The 22,335-nt window shown below is 38.4% G+C and overlaps 2 protein-coding genes across 3 annotated transcripts; both read right to left on the bottom strand.

The window, feature by feature from the left end:
* Positions 1–1,086: 1,086 nt before the first annotated feature.
* On the bottom strand, positions 1,087–7,739 carry LOC111587637 (complement factor H-like). 2 transcript variants are annotated; one of them, XM_023297684.3, is made up of 8 exons: positions 7,505–7,728; positions 7,222–7,413; positions 5,323–5,502; positions 3,740–3,796; positions 2,688–2,849; positions 2,429–2,593; positions 2,231–2,256; positions 1,087–2,068 (listed from the first exon to the last, which is right to left on the bottom strand). In XM_023297684.3, exons 1-8 carry the CDS (start codon positions 7,560–7,562, stop codon positions 2,057–2,059), a joined length of 852 nt encoding a protein of 283 aa, XP_023153452.2. In that variant the 5' UTR covers positions 7,563–7,728; the 3' UTR covers positions 1,087–2,056. The 2 variants fall into 2 exon arrangements, with proteins under 2 accessions (XP_023153452.2, XP_035798473.2); XM_035942580.2 differs by lacking the exon at positions 5,323–5,502 and having other exon boundaries at positions 7,505–7,739.
* A 1,322-nt stretch (positions 7,740–9,061) lies between these two features.
* On the bottom strand, positions 9,062–14,955 carry LOC111586956 (coagulation factor XIII B chain-like). The gene is made up of 7 exons (XM_023296802.3): positions 14,790–14,955; positions 14,523–14,699; positions 12,589–12,768; positions 12,283–12,474; positions 10,416–10,580; positions 9,323–9,348; positions 9,062–9,195 (listed from the first exon to the last, which is right to left on the bottom strand). Exons 1-7 carry the CDS (start codon positions 14,845–14,847, stop codon positions 9,181–9,183), a joined length of 813 nt encoding a protein of 270 aa, XP_023152570.1. The 5' UTR covers positions 14,848–14,955; the 3' UTR covers positions 9,062–9,180.
* Positions 14,956–22,335: the final 7,380 nt, after the last annotated feature.

The raw sequence follows: 22,335 nt of genomic DNA, 5'->3' as shown, positions 1-22,335 counted from the left end.
ATTCTACAACATTGTTTACTGTCCAGATTTCGAACAGATTTCCCGGACAGCTGTGATCAGAGGTCGGCATTATGAAATAGCGAACTACAGTCCCATCGAAGGACAGAGACTTTTTGGAAAGACTGAATCAGAAAAACAAAATGGGCACTAGATTGTGATCAATATTAACTCTGAGTCTTGTATTTTCACTGTGTGGTCTTATAGTTTGTGTTTGAGTTCCATCTCAGTCTCTGATTGCCATCTGCTGGACCTTCATGTGCTCTGCACGGGAGCTCAAGCCATCCTTCATGGATACATGAGAAAAATGTAAAAGCAATTAATGTAAGACACTTTTTTTCTCTATAGCTTCTCAAGTGCAAGAATAAAAAGTTGAGTCTTTATAACTCTTCAGTACAATTATAGACAGCATGTCACCTACAATTTGAGGACAATTATCCATCATCTGTATACCTGGAAGATATATATATACACATACATCGTTATTTTATTCATATCTTTACTGTACTTTTGTATTTCATGTCTTGTTTCCTTCATTTGTATTCAGCTGCTGTAATGTGTGAATTTCCCCAGTCAGGGATCAATAATATTTACATTATATTATTTTATCATATCTCCTAAATGCATGTTTTTTGTTTTTTTTTTTACACTGATCTCAGTTGTGACATTTTAGGACAGTTTGTCTCTTCAACAGTCTTTCCTGTTAGATAGTTAGAGAGAAAACATCCAAAATATACATTTATGTGTTTATTTTACAAATGTTGACATGTTTTTTCAGAACTTGTAAAACTAAAGAAAAATCAGCTGTGTTACTCTCACATCTGTCCCACCATAAACAATGGCAGGTAGGAACCAAAACAACTCAGCAAAGTGGGCTATAATTAGCTACACAAATGTTACACAAAGAAATATTCGTATAAAATGATAAATTGCTGCAACTAATGATAAAATAATTATATAATGAACACTAGTATGAACAGTTGAATGAAAGCAACCCTAAAATGAAGTGCGGGAAAACAACTAAAGTTAGATGAAGAAGGAAGTGGAAGGATTGTACTTCACAATTTGAAGAAAAAAACAATACAAATGTCATGATTGAAAAGTTTTATTCAGATTGATGTTGCTTTCTGTTTCAAACGTTTCAAAAGTTTCCAACTTGTCAGTCGGCGATGAGTGAATCAAAAGGCAGAGCTGCATCAGTCATCCTCAGTGGTCATCCTCCTAAAATAATGCCAAGGACATTGTGCTTCTTGTACAATCTAGCTCTGGAAAAACAAATGTTCAAGAGCTTCAGACTCGGCACAGAGGTTTTCACTGGACACTGGAGTTGCTGTATTTGCTCAGTGTGGAAAATCATCATACATCAGCCTCTATGGATGGTGTCCAAGAAAAACACCCTGACTGATTGGAAGTAAAAAACAAGCATGGTGGCTGTTTTTTAGTCAGATGAAACTAAGATAAATTTGTTTAGCTCTGATGGGTCAAGCATGTTTGGTGTGTGTCTGGCCATGACGACTACAGTGAATGCATAGTCCTGACAGTGAAGCACTGCGATGATACGGGGTTGCGTGAGTTCAAAAGGGGAAATGATAATTACAGATGGCACCATGAATATCTGTGGATGTACTAAAATACTCTGTGACGTGATGACTTCCAATTTGCAGGAGAAAAATATTCCAGCATTAACAGTAACTCTAGTATCCTCTGTGTCGAGGAGGATTGTCTAGCCTGGCACCAAAAATCTGAATGACTGACTTTTGTTACATTAAGTTTCCATTCTGGGGCTTGCATTTTTATTATAGTAAATCTAATCTTTTAATTTTGTATTTTACATAAGTACATAAGTAGAGCACATAAACACAACACTGTTCAACTTAGAAGTAATCCAAATACAATGTTGAATCATTTGACATTTGCATTATATTACACAGGGATGTACTCACTTCTGGTGTGAACTGTACACATTTCTAGATCAAAATAAAACTCAACATAGAATGTGAGAGTATTATCATAAGCCAGTTGTCTCTCAGGAGCTTCCAACAGCAGCAGTATCTTCACCTTAGCAGTCACCCTATGTACAAGACAGAGGGTAGATGAACAATTAAATTACAACTTAGAAATAAAGTCAAATGTTAATGTACAAAATTTAGTATAGAGCAGTGATTCAAGATACTTCCAAATGTTCGTGTATGAATATTGTGGGGTTTTTTTTCGATCATGGAGAAACACTCACCACTATTAGTTCCAACCTGTTACAGCCTGTAAAGAGTCATATAGAAGCACTGCAGTGAGGATTTTATTTACTTGTCAAAGAAAATCTGTATTTCTCTTTTGGTGCTCCTACAGCATCTTATGTAATGTTGCATTAGACATTTTGATAGTAGATTTTGTTTCCTTTCACTCTTTATAAAAGACTGAAAGTGACACTTACATCTGGAAAGTTTCACTCTTCCATCAGTGCACTGCGCCTGAGAAAAGTGATCCGTCAACCAGAGGTCTTCACATTCCAATCTCTCACTCTCACCATCTTTTATGTATTTCACTCCAACAGATTTTAACTGAGGATATACATTGGTGTCCACAGAACAGAAGGCAGCTGCATGGAAGAAACAACGACAGGTAAATGCACATTTCTTCCCCACCACGTCTCTGGCAGATCTTTGGAATGAAAGCTATTAACTTGTTGGTACCTTTGCAAGTGGGCACTTGAGACCAGGTGCCATCTCTGTAGCAAACCACTATATCTGGACCCTCTAGTTTGTAATAATTTACACACTGGTATTTCAAACTTCTTAGACCAGTTTGCACAACATCACCGTTTGGAACTACAGGAATGTCTCCACATTTGTCAACTGAAATGCAAAAATAGAAAAAGGTAATGAATATGTCAAGCTGTCATTGTGGAGTTAAAAAACTTAACATTTCGCCCAACATTTTGATTTCCTCAGCTGCACTCTTAGATTTGTTTTACTCCCAAATCACTCAGCAAAGATGGTGAGAGCTTTCACTGTTCACTCAGCTTTGTAACTTTACACAGCACCTGATGTTTCATAGCGAAGGATCAAACTTCCAGACAGCCACGGCCACGCCCTTGGACACGCCCACGACCTTAGCCTTATGTAAAAACATTTTGATAACATTTGATCACTAACGCCTTCTGTATGTACTGGCCAAATCTGAGGTGATTTGGAGTTACGCCTTTTGAGTTTATAGCGCTTGAAAATCTGCAAAAATCATAAAATTTCAAACAGTCAATTCAAAATGGCGGACTTCCTGTTAGGTTTAGGATATGGCTGTCACTGACTGTTCCGCCTGAGGTGCTGCATATGTGTACCAAATTTGGTAGCTGTTGGTGAAACGTGCTGCCCGTAGTAGATGTTGCAAATTCTCCAGGTGGCGCTAGGGAGCCATTTTGGCTCACACCTATGCATTTCCCCTAAAATATCAAATTTTTTTGCCGGTCCTGACGTGTGCAAATTTACACGCATATTGGAGAAGTATAAGGCCCTTCAAACTGCAATTCAAGAAATGGTAAAAAAAAAAAAAAAAAAAAAGAACAACAAGAAAAAGAAACCCATGAGTTACAATCATAGACTGTATATAGTCTATGATTGCAATAGGGTCTTCACACCATTCAATGTTCGGACGCTAAAAATCATTACATCACAGTCAAAGACCCTGATTAGTTTAGATATAATCTGGTTCACATAATACAAAAGAAGAGATGAGTCTGTTTGCTTACTTGTTGCAAAGGGATGTTCACTTCCTCCACCATTTGATCCAGAGCTGGTAGGAGATCCTGCAAGATTTAAAGAAGACACACCAGTCAGGTATTGCTTTGGGATCTTGCTTTTATTGATTTCTTGCAGATCTCAACATTTCTTATGTTATACTTTTAAAAAGAGTAAAGTTTTCCTTGCTATTGCGATGCTAATTGGATTCTACATCAAATAAATCAAACCTTCGTGAAACACAGGTTTTGTGTCTGTTATGTATGTATAGATTGACGAGTCCAAATGCCAACAAGGTCTAACTGGTCCAAAAATATACTCAGCTCACTGAATTGTAATAATCAGTTGGGTCTCAGTGTCAAGACATCAACTCAAACAAACCAGAGCTGCTCCGGGAGCGAACTAGAACTGAGTTCCTGATGCATAGGAACCCAATTCCTGTGCATCACCAGTGGATAATTTTCAGACTACGACCTTGGTGACATCTAGATCTACCTGCTGATAGATTTGCTCATTCCTGTGATTTATTTTTTTTAGTTTTTCTTAAATAGTCATACATGTTTGAGTTTTCATCATACCTTCAGTACATAAGATAATTTCTCCAGCATGCACTCACCAGTCACTTTATTGGGTACACCTGTTCAATTACTTCTTAACACAAATAGCTAATCAGTTAATCACTCAATGCATTTAGGCATGTAGACATGGTCATGACAACTTGCTGAAGTTCAAACTGAGCATCAGAATGGGGAAAAAAGGGGATCAAGGGGATTTAAGTGACTTTGAATGTGGCATGGTTGTTGGTGTCAGACAGACTGGTCTATTTCAGAAACTGCTGATCTACTGGGATTTCCACACACAGCCATCTCTAGGGTTTACAGAGAATGGTCCAAAAAATGAGAAAATATCCAGTGAGCGCTAAATCATTGGAGATGATAGAAAGGCAACAGTAACTCAAATAACCAGTGATTACAAGCAAGGAAAGCAGAATACCATCTCTGAACGCACAACATGTTGAACCTTGAAGAAGACCAGCTGCAGCAGCAGAAGAACACACTGGGTGCCACTCCATTCAACTAAGAACAATAAACTGAGGCTACAATTTACACAGGTTTACAAAAATTGCACAATAGACGATTGGAAAAACGAGGCCTGGTCTGATGAGTCTTCATTTCAGCTGCAACATTCAGATGGTCAGAATTTGATGTAAACAACATGAAAGCATGACTCCATCCTGCCTTGTATCAACGGTTCAGGCTGATGGTGTAATGGTGTGGGGGATATTTTCTTAGCACACTTTGGGCCACTTAGTATCAGTTGAGGATCTTTGAACACCACAGCCTGTCTGAATATTATTGCTAACCATGTCCATCTCTTTCTGACCACAATGTACCCATCTTCTGATGTCTACTTCCAGCAGGATAATGCACCATGTCACAAAGCTCAAATCATCTCAAACTGGTTTCTTGAACATGACGGTGAGTTCACTGTACTCCAACGGCCTCCACAGTCACCAGATCTCAATCCAGTAGAGCGTTGCTGTTAGTTAGCATTAGTTGCTTGAAATTCAAACCTGCAGATCTGACAGACTTACTCTCACAAACAGGCAAGGAGGGCCATGTTCCATTTATACATCTGATTCTTTCAGACTGGCCATTGAGCTCATATCCGTCATCACACTTCACCGTAATGACGCGGTGCTCTGCATACCAACCATGTGAGTTTCCTATGTAATATCCATTGGGGATAGTTGGTGGAAGACAGGATTTTTCATCTGAAGGATAAGAAAAAAAAACAACAAAATGATACATTCCATTGTTAGCAACCATTACCAGCCCTATCTCGCTTTACTTACATACTTACAACATCACAAGTGATCCATTCCTGCATTTTAATTTTAAACTAAAGCGTAATGCCAAGTCTTTCTGATGTTGAACTGACCTCCAGTACCAGCAGGGACTGATCATTAATACTACAGGGATTGTACCTGTTGGCCTAAATATGTTTTTGCTACTTCAGAGATATAGTAGTAGTATAAAATGTGAATGCAGTGAATGTCTTTCAGGTGATTGTAGTATAAAAACACCTGTATCTGGAAGGTTCATTCACTGCTGAATCATTACTCCTGGTAAAAATGACACCATGAAGACAAAACAACACTCTAAGCAAAAGGTTATTGAAAATCATAAGTCAGGGGATGAATACATGAAAATTTCCAAGTCACAGAATATCCAGTAGAATACAATTAAATCCATCACTATGTAAATGGAAGTAATATGGCGTATGCATCAATCTCCCTAGAGCAGGCCGTCCACAAAAACTGACTGAGAGTGCAAGAAATAGACTAGTGATTGAGGCCACCAAGACACCGATGACTCCTCTGAAGGAATTACAGGTTTCAGTGGCTGAGATGGGAGAAACTGTGATAACAACAACAGCTTCCTTTTCTTTGCCAGTCAAAGCTTTGTGGGAGAATGGCCAAGAGAAAGTCACTGTTGAAAAACAACTCATTAAATCTTGACTAGAGTTTGAGATTTAGAAGGCAATTGGAGGAAGGTTCTTTGCTCTGAAGACACCAGTAATGACATTTTTGGTCATCAGACTAGACACTACGGTTGGTGGAAATAAAAGACTGCACATTATCAAAAAGACACCATCCCCACTGTGAAGCATGGAGGTGTCAGCATCAAGATGTGAGGATGACTTCTTAATAACAGGCTCTGGAAGGCTTGTAAAGGTAGCAGGTAAAATATATGCAACAAAGTGAAGAGAAATCCTAGAGGACAACCTGATGCAGTCTGCAAGAGAACTGCGACTTGGCAGAAGATTTGTTTCTTTCCAGCAAGACAATGACCCAGAACATAAAGCAAAAGCTACAAAGTAATGGTTTAAAGACAACAAGGTGAATGTTCTGGAGCGGCCGAGTCAAATCCCAGAACTCAATCCAACTGAGAATCTGTGGTTGGACTTAAAATGGGCTTTTGGCTCATGAGCCTCACAGAGGTTGAGCAGTTTTAAAAATAAGAAGAATGGGGTAAAATCACAGTGTTCAGATGACCAGGCTGATTGAGATGTATCCATATAGACTCAATGCTGGAATTGCAGCCAAAGGTGCATCTACTAAATACTAACTTGAAGGAGGTCAATACTGATGCAATCATTAATGTTATGTTTTATACTTTTAAATAACTGACATGAATTTGTATAAATCTGTTTGACATGAAAGAATCTGTGTTTTGTAACTCTGTATCAAAAAATGATATCGACCATGGCTCAATGTTAAAAAGCAATAAGAGCGAAAACTTAGTCATTTAAAAATATAACAAGGATTACGTTGATTTTTATCACTCAACATTGTCACACAGTGAGAAATGGATAACATTAGTCTTTTACAGAACAGACCCATAAAAATGCAGTGCAATAAAGATTATACATCTGCATTGTTTCTTAATGTGACTCAAGTAAACTAACTGAGATATTACTGACCACTTACCGATACACTGTGGTTTAGGAGACCACTGGCCATTTTCACAGGTGCTTGTTGCCCACCAGCCCTCTGCTGTTGGTTTGTATCCCTCATCACAGGTGTAGATGAGCTGTTTTTCATGAGGATACGTTTCTCTTTTAGGTATGAAATCACCACCATGGAGTTGGGGAGCAAGACATGGTTGTTCTGCCTTTTGTGCTGAAACAGTCATAAACAAATGCAAAACAATGCAATGCTTTGTTTGCAGCAGATAAGAACGATTCTAGGTGACAGGATTGAATGTTCTTACCATGTAGCACGGCTGGAAACCAAATCAGAAGCACAAACGCAAGATGTCTCACACACATCGTGTCCAGGATTCAAATAATGTACGACAAAGCAGAGCGACGAGCTCCGATCAGAAGCAGTTAATAATTGAAAACAATTCCCGCAAAAGTTACCAAATGTGGAGTAAACACTGCTGTCACCCTTAACTCTGTCAAAATGCCAAAATGCAGCAAGCAAGTCAAACCATGCAAACTGGAGGAGAAATTAACCTGCAGACTCTTCTCTCTCAGACAATCTTCAGAGTACAATCAGGGCTCATGTGCTCTAATCACACTTTATAAATTGCATCTTGCTTAAATTAGGTCTCACACATTTAAAATATTTGCAATATTTGCAGTTATTGCTTCATTTTCTGTGAATTTTTACATTGTTTTTATGACTTTGATGCACATCTCTATAAAATGAGTTTTAATAATAGTCAAGAAAACATTACTTTGGTTATGTCTATGTTGTTTATGGGTTTGAGAAATGCCCTCAATTATTCATTTGTCCTTTAACTTCTCAGAAAATGCTTTTGGCACAAATTCTACAATACAAATTCTACAACATTGTTTACTGTCCAGATTTCGAACGGATTTCCCGGACAGCTGTGATCAGAGGTCGGCATTATGAAATAGCAAACTACAGTCCCATTGAAGGACAGAGACTTTTTGAAAAGACTGAATCATGAAGACAAAATGGGCACTAGATTGTGATCAGTATTAACTCTGAGTCTTGTATGTTCACTGTGTGGTCTTATAGTTTGTGTTTGAGTTCCATCTCAGTCTCTGATTGCCATCTGCTGGACCTTCATGTGCTCTGCACGGGAGCTCAAGCCGTTGTTCATGTTATCAGTAACTGCTGTGGATTTCTTACAAGTCAGAATGTGCAACATATCTGTACAATAAATGCATTTTCAACTGATCACACATTGTTCATCCAGTGGATGCTGAACTGTGGGTCAGATTTCTTTTGATGTGTTTAAGTTAAACTGAAGCAATTCTCAGTGTAAAAGCCAAAAAATAACATAAAAAATTGTGTCGTAGAGTTGGATACATGAGAAAAATTTAAAAGCCATTAATGTGAGACACTTTTCCTCTTTATAGCTTCTCAAGTGCAATAATACAACGTCTAGTCTTTGTAACTGGGATTTGATGGCGGTATCTGTTTAACCCTCTGAACCCAGATTTGAAAGACTTTCTTTAAAAAAATAAAAGCCTTGAACCAAACCTCTGCACCATGTTAATCAGCTGTGTTACTCTCACATCTGTCCCACCATAAACAACCACTGGTAGGAATCAAAACAACTCTGAAAAGTGGGTTGTAATTAGCTACTCAAACGGTACACAGAGAAATATTCTTATAAAATGATAAAGCGCTTCAACTGATGATGAAACAATCAGTTATATAATAACATTGTGCACAGTTCAAGAGTGAAAGCAACCCTAAAGTGTAGTGGGGGAAAACACTAACTTAAATTAGATAAAGAATGTAGTGGAAGGATTGTACTTCAAAAGTTGAAGACAAAACAATACAAATGTCACCGTTGAAACGTTTTATTCAGATTTATGTTGTTTTCTGCTTCAAACATTTCAAAAATTTCCAACTTGTTGTCAGTCGGTGGTGAGAGAACCAAAAGGCAGCAGTTCCTCTGCTCCTCTAAAAGCACCTTCCCTGATTAAAACACAAGCAATGAGCATTTCAATGGAAATCTGATGGATAAAATAACTGCAATCCACACTTAAAAGCAAGCAATTTAATAATATTTCAATTTTGAAATAAATCAAAGAATAACACTTACTTGATCAATGTAATATTCCTCACAACCTAAAGTGATCCAACAGAAACAGCACAGCAGTGAATATATCAGTTAGTAGTTTAATTCAGACATTCAGTATTCATTATGGGAAATGCTACTTAGACGTTGTAGTTAACTTTTTCCAACTTCAGTAGTTTTTCAGCAGCAACGGAGCTCTAAGGCCCAGAAGAAGATACATCATGATTTAGCTAAACATGCAAATTGTTATGATCCCTGCTCTGGACCCTGTCCTTCTTGTTCCTTCTCTGTCTCTTTCTCCCTCCTACATCTCTCTCTCACTCCTGTGTCTCTCTCTACCTAAGCCTGGTTCTTTCAGTCACATTCTGCTGGATCATAGACTCTGATCCCCACATGGACTCTTTTGCCACCGATCCCAGCCTGCCATAACCCCACCTGGACTCTCGTTACCCCCCCATTCCTGGATACCCGCCGGTCTCCTCTCTGTCTTCAGACTGCTGTCTACCGGTCTTGTTTCCCTGCCAGCTCCCGGATTCCTTGTGTCTGCCTACCTTGCCCCTTTAGTTTTGTTCCCCTTGGGTTTGTAAATACAGCATTTGTTGATTTAGTTTAGTCGTCCAGTTTGGGGTTTTCCTAGTATTCCTATGTAGAGTGGAGTTGTTAGTTTTTGTTTTGTAGTTTTGCATATTTTGTGTTTGCGCTGGATTAGTTTTTCCCCTCCACTTTTGTTTCCTGTTCTTCCTTGGGTTGAATTAGTTCTAAATAAAATTCCTTTTCCTGCTTCTGTACCTGCACCTGGGTTCTCCGAACCACCCATTCCACCCCTCACCTTCCTCCTCCCCCCGTAACGCAAATGTTAGTAGGAGCAATTATTGGTTAGTTTTGGTCGTTTACATGGGATTTGTTGATGATAAGGTTGCTGCTTTAAGTTCTCATTTTTTTGTTTCCTGCAAGGTGTAATTGTCTTGAATTAATTTTTTTAGAATTCCTCTTGAAACTACCTCACTTACAGTAAATCAGATGCAGGAGAATTCATGTTCATGTACAGTATAATAGCCTCCAATAAAAATTCAGAATGAGGAAAGTTAAAATGTAAAGATCTCTCTATTATACTTACATTGTGTATGAGCTATTCTTCCATTAGTGCATCTAAAATTGGAGAAGGCGCCTGGCCAGTAAGGACACCGGATTTTCTTCTTCTCTCCTTCCTTCAAATATTGAACTTTGGTTACTTGATAATTGTCTTGATTATAGTTGGCAGGATCAATGAGACAGTAGACATCTGCACACATGAACAGAAAAAAACATGAGGATCATATAAAGATGTCATTGGATGCACATGCTTTTCTTTGTTTTTACTGGCTTTTTCATTGTAATCATCATTGATGTAAGGAGAAAACTGCACAGTGGTGACTTTTTGCACTGAAGACACTGCTGTCCGTTACCAGCAATATGTCAACCAGCTTCATGAGATCGTCACCTGGACTGGAATGGTTTTTAGTCAACATGTTGGTCTGGTCAAAAGTCAATTGGTGGAATTTCTTGCCTTTGTAATGGGTTTGAGATTATCAGTTGTGTCGTGTTGAGGTAGTGTTGGTACACAGCAAACTGATCTAACCAATTACTGTTGTAATCCATATTAACCACTCAACTAAGAAGAGAGAAACTACAGTCTATCATTTCTTTAAGACATGGAGTTCAGTCAGTCGAGAAAATTTCAAGAAGTAGAACCATCAAATACTATGACAAAACTGAGACTCTTCATCGCAGAATTAAGGGAAACAAGACCAAGAGTTCCCTCAGCTGCAGATCAGATTAGAGCTTCATGTATCTGGCACATCTCAACATCAACAGTTCAGAAGAGACCGTATGGAATCAGAGCTTTGTGGACAAATGGCTGCAAAGAAGCCACTATTTAGAGACCAAGAACTGCTTGGACCCAGAAACACAAAGAATCCTGCAGCTTCCATCTGGTTAGCAGGACCATCATTTGCTTTTACACAAGCTCTGTAAAGGCTCTCTGACCAATAGAAATGAGTTGGACTGAAGGTAAAGTCGCCAGTGAGTGATCAGTATATGTGAGAACTCCATCAGGACTTTTAGAAAAGCTCAAGGTGACTTTGATGCTATCATAGCAAAAGGTAGCTACGGCAAAGAATTACAAATCTTAAGGCTAAAAGGTATATGTATTATACTTAGTATTTTTGAGGCATGGAGGTGGCAGCATCATGATGTGAGGATTCCCTGGAATTCTTGTAAAGGTAGAGAGTTAAATGAATGCAGCAAAGTAAAGGGAAATCCTGGTGGACAGCCCGATGCAGTCTGCGATTTCCAACTTGGGACTTAGATTTGTTTTCCAGCAAGACAGTGACCCAAAGCATACAGTTAAAGCTACACAGAAATGCTTTAAAGACAGTGAGGTGAATGTTCTGGAGTGGTCAAGTCAAAAACCCAGACCTTAATACAAGTGAGAATTTGTGGACATTAGATTATGCAGTGGAGATCTGGACTTCAGTCTGAGTCCGATTTTGAGATTTATGGTTCCAACTGCTGTCTTTCTGAGAAGCAGAGAGAAAGTGAAGGATGGAAGGATGGCGAGCATTTGTTCTGAATTTAAAGCACATCTTTAACCAGCATGGCAACCACAACATCCTGCTGCTCTGACCAACTGGGATGAGTTGGAAGGAAAAGCTGCCAGTGAGTGCTCTGTAGATTCCAGTTGAGACGTTTTGAAAAGCTCCAGATAGCTTTGATGTTGACACAGCAAAACGTAGCTACAATGAAGATTTTAAAATTTTAAAGTTAAAATGTACTCATATTATACATTGTATTTTTGACACATGGAGGTGGCATCATCATGATGAACGGATGCTTCTAAGCAGCAGGCTCTGGAAGGCTTGTAAAGACAGAGGCAAAATTAATGCAGCAAAGTGGAGATTATTATTATTTTTACTGCAGTAAATCTCAGTCCACTGTCCACTTACGGCATGATGGGATTCCAGTCCAGTTTCCAGAGGAGCAAAGGACAGATGTTTCAGTTGCTATTCCGTCGGTTGTATATCCGCTTTCACATTCATACACCACTTTGGAATTTTCAACAAACACCTCCTGGTATCCCTGTTTAATGATGACTGCATGAGGGATTTGAGGAGGCCCATCGCAAGCATTGGGACTTTCTGTGTAAAGAAACAAAACAGACAAAGAATGGAATGAAACGGTAAAGGTGCTTACAGGAGTGGCTACATTTTGTAGTTGCTGGAAATTCAAACCTGCAGATCTGACAGACTTACTCTCACAAACAGGCAAGGGGGGCCATGTTCCATTTATACATCTGATTCTTTCAGGCTGGCCTTTGAGTTCATATCCGTCATCACACTTTATCGTAATGGTGCGGTGCTCTGCATACCAACCATTTGGGTTTTCGAAGTAATTTCCATTGATGATAGTTGGTGGAAGACAGGATTTTTCTTCTGAAGGATAAGAAAAAACCCCCACAACAATATGTGCTATTGTTAGCATCTGTTGCCAGCCCTACTTCACTTTACTTACATACTTACAACATTACAAGTGATGCATTCCTGCATTTTAATTTCAAACTAAAATGTATTGCCTGTCCAAAGCCTTTCTGATGTTGAACTGACCTCCAGTACCAGCAGGGACTGATCATTAATACCACAGGGATTGTACCTGTTGGCCTAAATATGTTTTTGCTACTTCAGAGATAGAGTTGTCTTTCTGTTTTTTATTTTAATGTTTTTCTACAGTCAGAAACGAATAAATATTTTAAGGCAGAACATTTTATATAGAGATTTTGTGTAATCTGGATTCACTCCCTTTAAACTCAACACAGGTGCAGCCAAGCGGTAGCAGTACTAAAATGACACCATGAAGACAAAACAACACTCCAAGCAATTTTGTAAAATTGTTATTGAAAAGCATCAGTCAGGGGATGAATACATGAAAATTTCCAAGTCACTGAATATCCCATAGAGCAAAATTAAATCCATCATTATGGAAATGGAAGTAATATGGCGTATGCATCAATCTCCCTAGAGCAGGCCGTCCACAAAAACTGACTGAGAGTGCAAGAAATAGACTAGTGATTGAGGCCACCAAGACACCTATGACTCTTCTGAAGGAATTACAGGTTTCAGTGGCTGAGATGGGAGAAACTGTGATAACAACAACAGCTTCCTTTTCTTTGCCATGAGAAAGCCACTGTAGAATAAACAACTCTCATTAAATCTTGACAAGAGTTTGAGACTCCGAAGGCAATTGGAGGAAGGTTCTTTGCTCTGAAGACACCAGTAATGACATTTTTGGTCATCAGACTAGACACTACGGTTGGTGGAAATAAAAGACTGCACATTATCAAAAAGACACCATCCCCACTGTGAAGCATGGAGGTGTCAGCATCAAGATGTGAGGATGACTTCTTAATAACAGGCTCTGGAAGGCTTGTAAAGGTAGCAGGTAAAATATATGCAACAAAGTGAAGAGAAATCCTAGAGGACAACCTGATGCAGTCTGCAAGAGAACTGTGACTTGGCAGAAGATTTGTTTCTTTCCAGCAAGACAATGACCCAGAACATAAAGCAAAAGCTACAAAGTAATGGTTTAAAGACAACAAGGTGAATGTTCTGGAGCGGCCGAGTCAAATCCCAGAACTCAATCCAACTGAGAATCTGTGGTTGGACTTAAAATGAGCTTTTGGCTCATGAGCCTCACAGAGGTTGAGCAGTTTCAAAAATAAGAAGAATGGGGTAAAATCACAGTGTTCAGATGACCAGGCTGATTGAGATGTATCCATATAGACTCAATGCTGGAATTGCAGCCAAAGGTGCATCTACTAAATACTAACTTGAAGGAGGTCAATACTGATGCAATCATTAATGTTATGTTTTATACTTTTAAATAACTGACATGAATTCATAGAAATCTGTTTGACATGAAAGAATCTGTGTTTTGTAACTCTGTATCAAAAAATGATATCAACCATGGCTCAATGTTAAAAAGCAATAAGAGGGAAAACTTACAGTCATTTAAAAATATAACCAGGATTACGTTGATTTTTATCACTCAACATTGTCACACAGTGAGAAATGGATAACATTAGTCTTTTACAGAACAGACCCATAAAAATGCAGTGCAATAAAGATTACACGTCTGCATTGTTTCTTAATGTGACTCAAGTAAACTAACTGAGATATTACTGACCACTTACCGATACACTGTGGTTTAGGAGACCACTGGCCATTTTCACAGGTGCTTGTTGCCCACCAGCCCTCTGCTGTTGGTTTGTATCCCTCATCACATGCGTAGGTGAGCTGATTTTCTTTCTCAAGCACTAAATAACCATGATCCAGTTGAGGAGCAGGACACGGTTGTTCTGCCTTTTGTGCTGAAACAGTGAAAACAAATGCAAAACAATGCAATGCTTTGTTTGCAGCAGATAAGAACGATTCTAGGTGACAGGATTGAATGTTCTTACCATGTAGCACGGCTGGAAACCAAATCAGAAGCACAAACGCAAGATGTCTCACACACATCGTGTCCAGGATTCAAATAATGTACGACAAAGCAGAGCGACGAGCTCCGATCAGAAGCAGTTAATAATTGAAGACAATTCCTGCAAAAGTTACCAAATGTGGAGTAAACACTGCTGTCACCCTTAACTCTGTCAAAATGCCAAAATACAGCAAGCAAGTCAAACCATGCAAACTGGAGGAGAAATTAACCTGCAGACTCTTCTCTCTCTTTCTTTTGTTTGCATTTTGACTTCAGACACACATCTGAGCCGCACAGATTGGAAGAATACTTTTACCAAGACATCTAAAAGTTAACACTGACATTTTTAATTCATAATGATAAATTTATTCATCTGACTTGCCTTTGAAATGATGTTTAAGTTCTTCTGAATTTTGTGACAGAAAGTCTAAATATAGCAGCTCATTATTTTTTTGATATGACAAAACAAATATATAATATTCATAATCACTTAGTGTTTATTATTGAGACATTTTCTTTACATTGTGATGTTTATACAGAGCAAACCCCACTAACTAGCGTAGAAAATACATGTTAGTCTCAGAGTAAAGGTGTCTAACATCCCCACAAACATTGTTGTGTTCACCAGTGTTTAGAAAAGCTCCCACAACACTGATTTATTTGTTTAGAGTCCAGATTTCAAAATGACTTCCCGGACGGCTGTGTTCATAGGTCAGTGTTAGGAAATATCAAACACAGGCAGGCCAAAGGTCACACTGCAGAAATCCTCTTTAAAATAAATATATATTTGGTAATCATAAAATAAAACCAGATGAGGAATCAAGACTTCTGCTGCTTCTCATGTGTTCTATGTTGTTTTATTTAGCTCAAATCAAAGTTTCTGAATATTTAAGTGCAAGAAACTGCAGGTGACACCAGCATAAGGGGTTTTTGCTTGCAGTTTTTTTTGTTTTTATTCATTATTTCTTCATTTTATTGAGGTCGACTCAATCCTTTTTTGTTTTTTTCGAATATGTATCTAATTGATCACTGCCACTTGGTATAATCTATTTTATTTTACTCCACATTTCGATTTAACATTAAGTTTGGCCCTAATGGGATTAACAAAGGTGAATATAATACATTATATTGTATTTATTTATTTCTATTGTATTGTATTTGTATTTTATTGTATTTTTATGCATTAGAGTGCTGTTGTAAATCCCAGCTTATCACCACATTTTAATCTAATCACTACTGTGAATTGCAGACAGACCATAAATACATACTAGAAATAAGAATCACAGAAAACATGAATCTTCAGGGAATGCTTAAGAAACATCTAAAACACCTAAACTAGTCAAGATAAAAAGGAAAAGGCAAGTAATATATTTATGTTAAATTATTTAATATATTTACTTTGTGTAAAATAAAGAGGCCTATTGGGTCCGTGTACGGATCTGGTAATTGGATTTTCCGTTCTGAAACGGGTATTGAAAAACAAAAAAACTAGTGGTTATTTGATTTCCTTTTTAAAATACAAAAATTAAAATTGAAATACAAGGCGTTTTTCCTTTTCATGATCAAAAAGGGATATACGATTTTTTAGAAAAAAAATGCTTTGATTTTCGTTTTATATTTAGAATAACAAGAAAGTAAAATCAGTAAGAGACAGAAACGAAAAAGGTCCGTTTTTTCATTTTCTGAGACCGGAAGTGGTCATCAGCAAGTGTGGAGCCAAACAGTACGGTGCATAGACTGTATATAAAAATTTTTTCGTGAGTTTTCATGGTCAAAATGAGAGATCAGGTGGCCGATCTTAAAATAAATCAATATTGAATTTTTTTTATAGAGCGTTAAAGTTTTGCGAAGCCAGGGGGCGGGACTACTTGATTGGCAGTCCGGTCCGGAATGATTGACAGGTCCTATGGAGGAGGCAGCAGAGACTCTGCTCTCCTCGTTTGGATTAATTCTGATATGATAACTGTTGCTTTATTTATCGGTGCAGCAGCAGAACATTTTCCACAGACAGTTTTCCTGCCCGTTGGCTTGTTTTAACCAGTTTTCTGCCTTCGGCTGATTCTACCAGCAGACACTGAAAGGACTCTGATAGTTCGGTAAGTAAATGTTTATTTTCGTATCGGTGCCGCTTTTAATGCACTTTATATGCAGCTTTAGTGTCAGATGTAATGTGTGCCATGCACTCCAGATTTTGGTGGAGTTTGTTGCAGTGTGTGTTGACCAGAGAAGAAAGCTAGCATAGTAAATATTAGCTTTAATGTTAGCGATGCTAACCGAGCTAGCTGTTCAGTCGTAGCCTGATTAAAGCTAACGTAGCATCAAGCTAATGTGTTGAGTTTCATGTAAACAGCTGAAGTGTGTTGTGTTCATGGTTCATTAAGTTCATAAAACTGTTGCTGGTTGACATTAATGTAACGTTCAGGAAACTTAAATGTGATTAAAACAGTAACGTTAATGTTCTACTTGTCAGTAATCAGCTTTAATTTGACACTAAAACAGACTCTGATAGTTTTAAATGACATCAGTTTCATTAATTTGTTGAAAATTGTCTCATTTGTTGTGATGTTGCTGCTGATTCATTAAAAGCAGATGATCCGTGTTGAAGATACGTTTAGTTCTAGTATCAGAAGTACAAGAAGGAAAATGGAAGTTTAGTTCTGCTACATCAAAGACTTCAGGATTAAAATAACTAAATGAGTCTTTATGCCTCAAACTTTATTTTTACAATAAAGAAATAATGAAATAATCACAGATAATAAAAATATAAATAGCAGAGAAAACCTGAGAGAATAATTTCCTGAAAAATCTGTGAAGGAAAAGCAGCTTTTTTATCCTGAAAGATCAGAATCAGCTCCAACATCTGCTTCTGACAGCATCAAGTCAACCAGAAAGAAAAGAAAAAAGAAAATGACTTCTTTCTGATCACATCTGTTCCACTGCTCACAGTCCGCTGCTGCTCACATTCTTCACATTTATAGTCCACTTTTAAAGTTCAGCAGACAGGTGCTCTGCTTTGGAGTGTGACGATGTTGTCGGTGATGTGGAGAGTGAAGTTTCCGTTTCACCCACAGCGTGCTTTAGGGACAGCCGGGTCGGACTTGATGTTTGAAATACTGACCGACAGCTCAGATTTAACTGTCTGTAGTTCCGTTTTGATGGATGCTAAACTTTCACTCAAAGCCGACCAGGAGCTGGGTCTTTAAAATAACCGCCGTCTCGTTACAGAGTGAAAGTAGCAGTTTCTCCTTAAGGTCAGAGATTGCAGCATCTGAGGGCCTCTTCAAAAGAAGACGTGGTTGATGAAGGCGTTCTGGAGCAGGACCAGAAAGACCACGACCAAGCAGCCTTGAGATCTTAGGCAGCGTCTCCCTCAGGTGGGTGTCAACAGTGTTCACGGTCAGGTCTGTGGTAATCCTGTCAAAAAACAAAACAGAAAAAAATCTAGATTATAAATCAACATGTAACCAAGGCACTCTGTGTATAACGCTATAGTATAGGATGTAGTTCAGAAAATGTGAAAGTATAGTATACTTTTCCAGAATAACATAGTATGGCCTGTAGTTCATAGTATAGCATGTCAGCAAAAACCCCCAACTGATTATTATGTGGTTCAAAAAGTGCAAAATGATAGGATGTTGCCTAAAATTGTCATGTATGATATGTGGTTCAAAAAATGTCATAGTGCAGTATATTGTCAAAATAGTATGTTTTTCAAGAAAACATCAGAGTATAATATGTCATCTAAAAATGCCATAGAATAATATTTCATTGCACAAGTAAAAGTATAATAATTTTAAAAACTGTTCAAATTCTTATATGTTGCTAAAAAACAAAAAAAAAAAACTAAAACAAAAAAAAATCGTCATAGTAATATGTCAATTTAAAAAGCCTATAGTATAGAGTGTCGCCCAACAAACGTCATAGTATAGCATGTCGCTCTAAAAACGTCATACTATAGCATGTCGATCTAAAAACATCATAGTATAGCCTTTAGTCCACAGCTGTCAGTAGGTGAGGAGCAACACAAAAACAGTCCAAACGCTGGTTTCCAGAGGGTTAGACGAGAATTTATTTGAAAGAGGAAGTTAACAACAACACATGTGAGGGGGTTAAAAACAAATGGGTGTTAGTAAAATAAAAATAAATAAACAGAACTAAAAGTGAACTTCATGTTGACATTGATGGGCATTCCAACCAGGAACAAAGTAAAAGATAATCAATACCAAAAAAAACCTCTTCCTGTTCACCTCTTAAAACCCAAAAACACACCGCAGTATCACCCTAAACTAAAACTACCAATGGGTTCTCTGTTTTCCTTTCTGAACAATTCAAAGGTCCCTCTCTATCTCCCCACACATCCACCAACCACTGGAACACATCTCCAAAGTTCTGCTGGGCCAGCTCAGCTTCCCCTCAGAAGAAGTGCTGCCACCTGCCAGATGAAGGAGCCTTTTGAGAGGCAGCTGGCATCGTGATTGGACTGTACTTTGGTCTGTTCCAATCCAGCTTCAGCTCCAGAGACAGCAGGCGGGACGAGTCAACGGAGGCCTGGTGGACGAAGGCATGCAGCTGAGTACAATCCAGAAAACAACAGAGGAGGAGTGCAGCGGTAGTAGCATCGTATGTCTCTTAGAAAACATCATAGTATAGCCTTTGGGATGAAAAAACGCCATCATATACATCGTATATTGTACAAATAACAAGTCAAAGGAAAGAGACATACATTGTAGAATTGTAGTAATTGTGGGCTGACTGATTTACTGATTATCAGTATTTTATTTTTTACTGATTTACGGTAATAAATACATTTTAAAAAGGCGCTACTTTGGCTCTGAACCTTTATCTACCTGTGGTCGCTCTGTCTTCTGGAGTGATTTGATTGGTTATACGTAATGAATAAAACTCCTTTAACTTAACATCTGTAAACAAAACAAAAACGTATCAACAAAGTTTTCTGTTAGAGTTTGTGTTCTTCTAAGTTTAACTCAAGATTTTAAATACTTTCATTTACTGCAAATGAATATCTACTCCAAATGTCTCACTAATAATCATTATCAGCCTTAAAAACCCACAAAACACCCCTCTATACTCGACCACACTTAGTACAGTCCAGTTCCCCCTTCTATAAATCTGCTTGGAATCTTCCACTTCCTGTTTGTCAAAGTGGCCTTCTACCTGGACAGGTTTTGTTGGAGCTCATGCAACAAACATTTTGGGTAACTGCACTTTAATATGGATGGATGACACTGAATTAGAGTCTGTTTTAATGAGACTGAGTTAAGATGTGTAGCTCTGTCATTAAATAGGAAATTATTTCTCAGAATTCACAGAGGAAAGTCTGAAATGTTTGCTAGGTTAGCGTCCCACATGTTCTTTGGCTCAGCTAAAGCTAACTCTCTCCAACTTCTGGATCTCTTGAGTTGCTTGTTGTTAAAATATCTTGCTGTAGGTGCTGAAGCTCAGAAAGTCTGAGATGTTTGTTCAGAATAAGCTCATTCTCAAGTCTTATCTGAACTGTCCTCTTTTGTTTGAACTTTCCCTAAACTTAGAAGTTAATGACAGAGCAGCACATCCAGACTCAGTCTCATTTATGTAGAGATTAAACTTCAGTGTCATTCATTGATGTTAAAGTGCAGTTTTTCAAATGTTTCTTGCACATGCTCCCGACCAAACCAGTCCAGGTGGAAGACGATGTGAAGAGAAAGCTCCAGAGGATGAATATCACACATTTACGTTGGAAATAAATGTCCTTTAATTAGACATTGTCATGCAAAAGTTGGATTTCCCTTTAATGATGTTCAAATCTTTGTTGTGTTTTGTTGATGTTGGTTTCTAAATGTTTTTTGACACTCGGCCCCAAAGATTAAAACCTTCTACGGCTCACAAGCTGCAACAATTCACACATTATCAACTATCTTTCTGACGAAACTAAGATAAAAAGTGAAAAACTGCCTGATTCCTGCATCATGAATGTAAACTTTTTGGTTTTTATGACAGTAAACTGAATATATTTGGGTTTGACATTTTATAAACCAAAACAAGAAATGAATTACTGGAGAAAACAATCAACAGATTAATGGTCAAAGAAAATGTGTTTTCCAACATATATGGCTGAATTACTCCAACATTACAAGATACATACAATTTGAATTCAATTTTATTTATATAACGCCAATTACAGGTCAAATTGTCTCAAGACACTTTATTTTTATATTTTTTTGTATTTTTTAAAAATATGACAAAGTAAGAAATTTAAAGATCTTCACTAATCCAATTTATTATTTGTTTTTTAAGAGACTAATGGACAATTAAAATAAGTTTCTCCACTAAAACTAATAAACATGAGGTCAAATAGAAGGAAGAGTTTTAAATACTGCAGTCCCACCACGACAAGAATAAAGTTTGTCAAGAAAAACTAAGTCTGCTGGTGGATTCCATTAAAGTCCTAATAAATGATAATAAAGTGTGATACTAAAGGTTTGTGGTGCTAAAAATGTCAAAGTAAAGATATGAAGTTGAACATCTGGATGGAGGTTGATAAAAGTTGACCATCCTTCACTTCTCTGGAGCGACTCCATGGATTTTATGGATGGTGGTTAAAGACCTGCTCTTCTAGTGGTCTTCCTTCTAGTCGCTGTAAAAAGTCAGTCCGTCCTGGCCGACTTCAACACCTCTTCATGACAACTTGTTCTGCCTCCGACCTGGTGGAAGCTCCAGAAACTCGGGAAAACCCGTGGAGACTCGAAAAACTCGTCGGGCGGGGGAAGGTGTGGTGGGTGGTGGGGGGAGTCAGGGCGGAGAGTAGGCGGAGAGGTGGGTGGTGGCCTCCCCCCTCTACTCCCCACCCACCTCCCCGCCTACTCTCCGCCCTGACTCCACCCAGACTCCGCCTTGGCTCCGCCCATGTGGTCACTTCAGGAACTACGATGCCAAAGGGACGACGAATTTATTTCTTTTCATCTGATCTGTAGCTCAGTGAGTTAAGGACTTGCCTATGGAGCTGCAGGTCGCTGGTTCAAGACCAGACCCTTCTTAAGTTTTTTGAAAAGCCTGACAAAGACAAAGAAAGAAAAAGGCCGGTGGCGGGTCTCGAACCTGCGACCTACCAGCTTGGTAGTCTCTCTTCTTATCCTCCTGAGCTACTCGCTCAGATACAAATTCTTCTTTTTTTTGCGCATTTATCATCTATTTTTTGTCGTTTTCGAGTTTTTTTTTAACTCGAGTCTCGACTCGACCGTTTTTCTCAGGAGGTTGGACTTCAGCCTTTGTGCTGGAGGGTGGAACCCTCAGTTCCAAGACTTTCCAAAGCCTCCACACCTCCCGAGTCCTCAGGACCTGAGCTTTCACACAGTCTGAGGGCTGAAATTTTCTAAGTCCCACAGTAGTTCTCTGTTAGTTTGAACCTTCAGACAGTCTAAGGACTGAAATCTTCGAAGTTCCTGAGTAGTTCTCTGTTAGTTTGAACCTTCAGACAGTCCAAGGACTGAAATCCTCTAAGTTCCTGAGTAGTTCTCTGTTAGTTTGAACCT

Source organism: Amphiprion ocellaris, chromosome 10 (genome assembly GCF_022539595.1).
Source record: "Amphiprion ocellaris isolate individual 3 ecotype Okinawa chromosome 10, ASM2253959v1, whole genome shotgun sequence".
In the NCBI taxonomy this organism is placed as follows: domain Eukaryota; kingdom Metazoa; phylum Chordata; class Actinopteri; family Pomacentridae; genus Amphiprion; species Amphiprion ocellaris.
This window is presented reverse-complemented; position numbering and strand designations above follow the sequence as displayed.

Bases quoted from the DNA above. Each gene is read 5' to 3' on its own strand.
- LOC111586956 (XM_023296802.3), bottom strand. From the start codon at position 14,847: ATGTGTGTGAGACATCTTGCGTTTGTGCTTCTGATTTGGTTTCCAGCC. The intron at 12,769-14,522 runs GTAAGTGGTCAG...CTTATCCTTCAG, and splicing joins TCCTAAACCACAGTGTATCG to AAGAAAAATCCTGTCTTCCA. The intron at 9,349-10,415 runs GTAAGTATAATA...GGATCACTTTAG, and splicing joins AAGAATAGCTCATACACAAT to GTTGTGAGGAATATTACATT.
- LOC111587637 (XM_023297684.3), bottom strand. From the start codon at position 7,562: ATGTGTGTGAGACATCTTGCGTTTGTGCTTCTGATTTGGTTTCCAGCC. The intron at 3,797-5,322 runs GTAAGTCTGTCA...TAAATCTTGCAG, and splicing joins CTCCTTGCCTGTTTGTGAGA to GATCTCCTACCAGCTCTGGA. The intron at 2,594-2,687 runs GTACCAACAAGT...TCTTCCATGCAG, and splicing joins TCAAGTGCCCACTTGCAAAG to CTGCCTTCTGTTCTGTGGAC.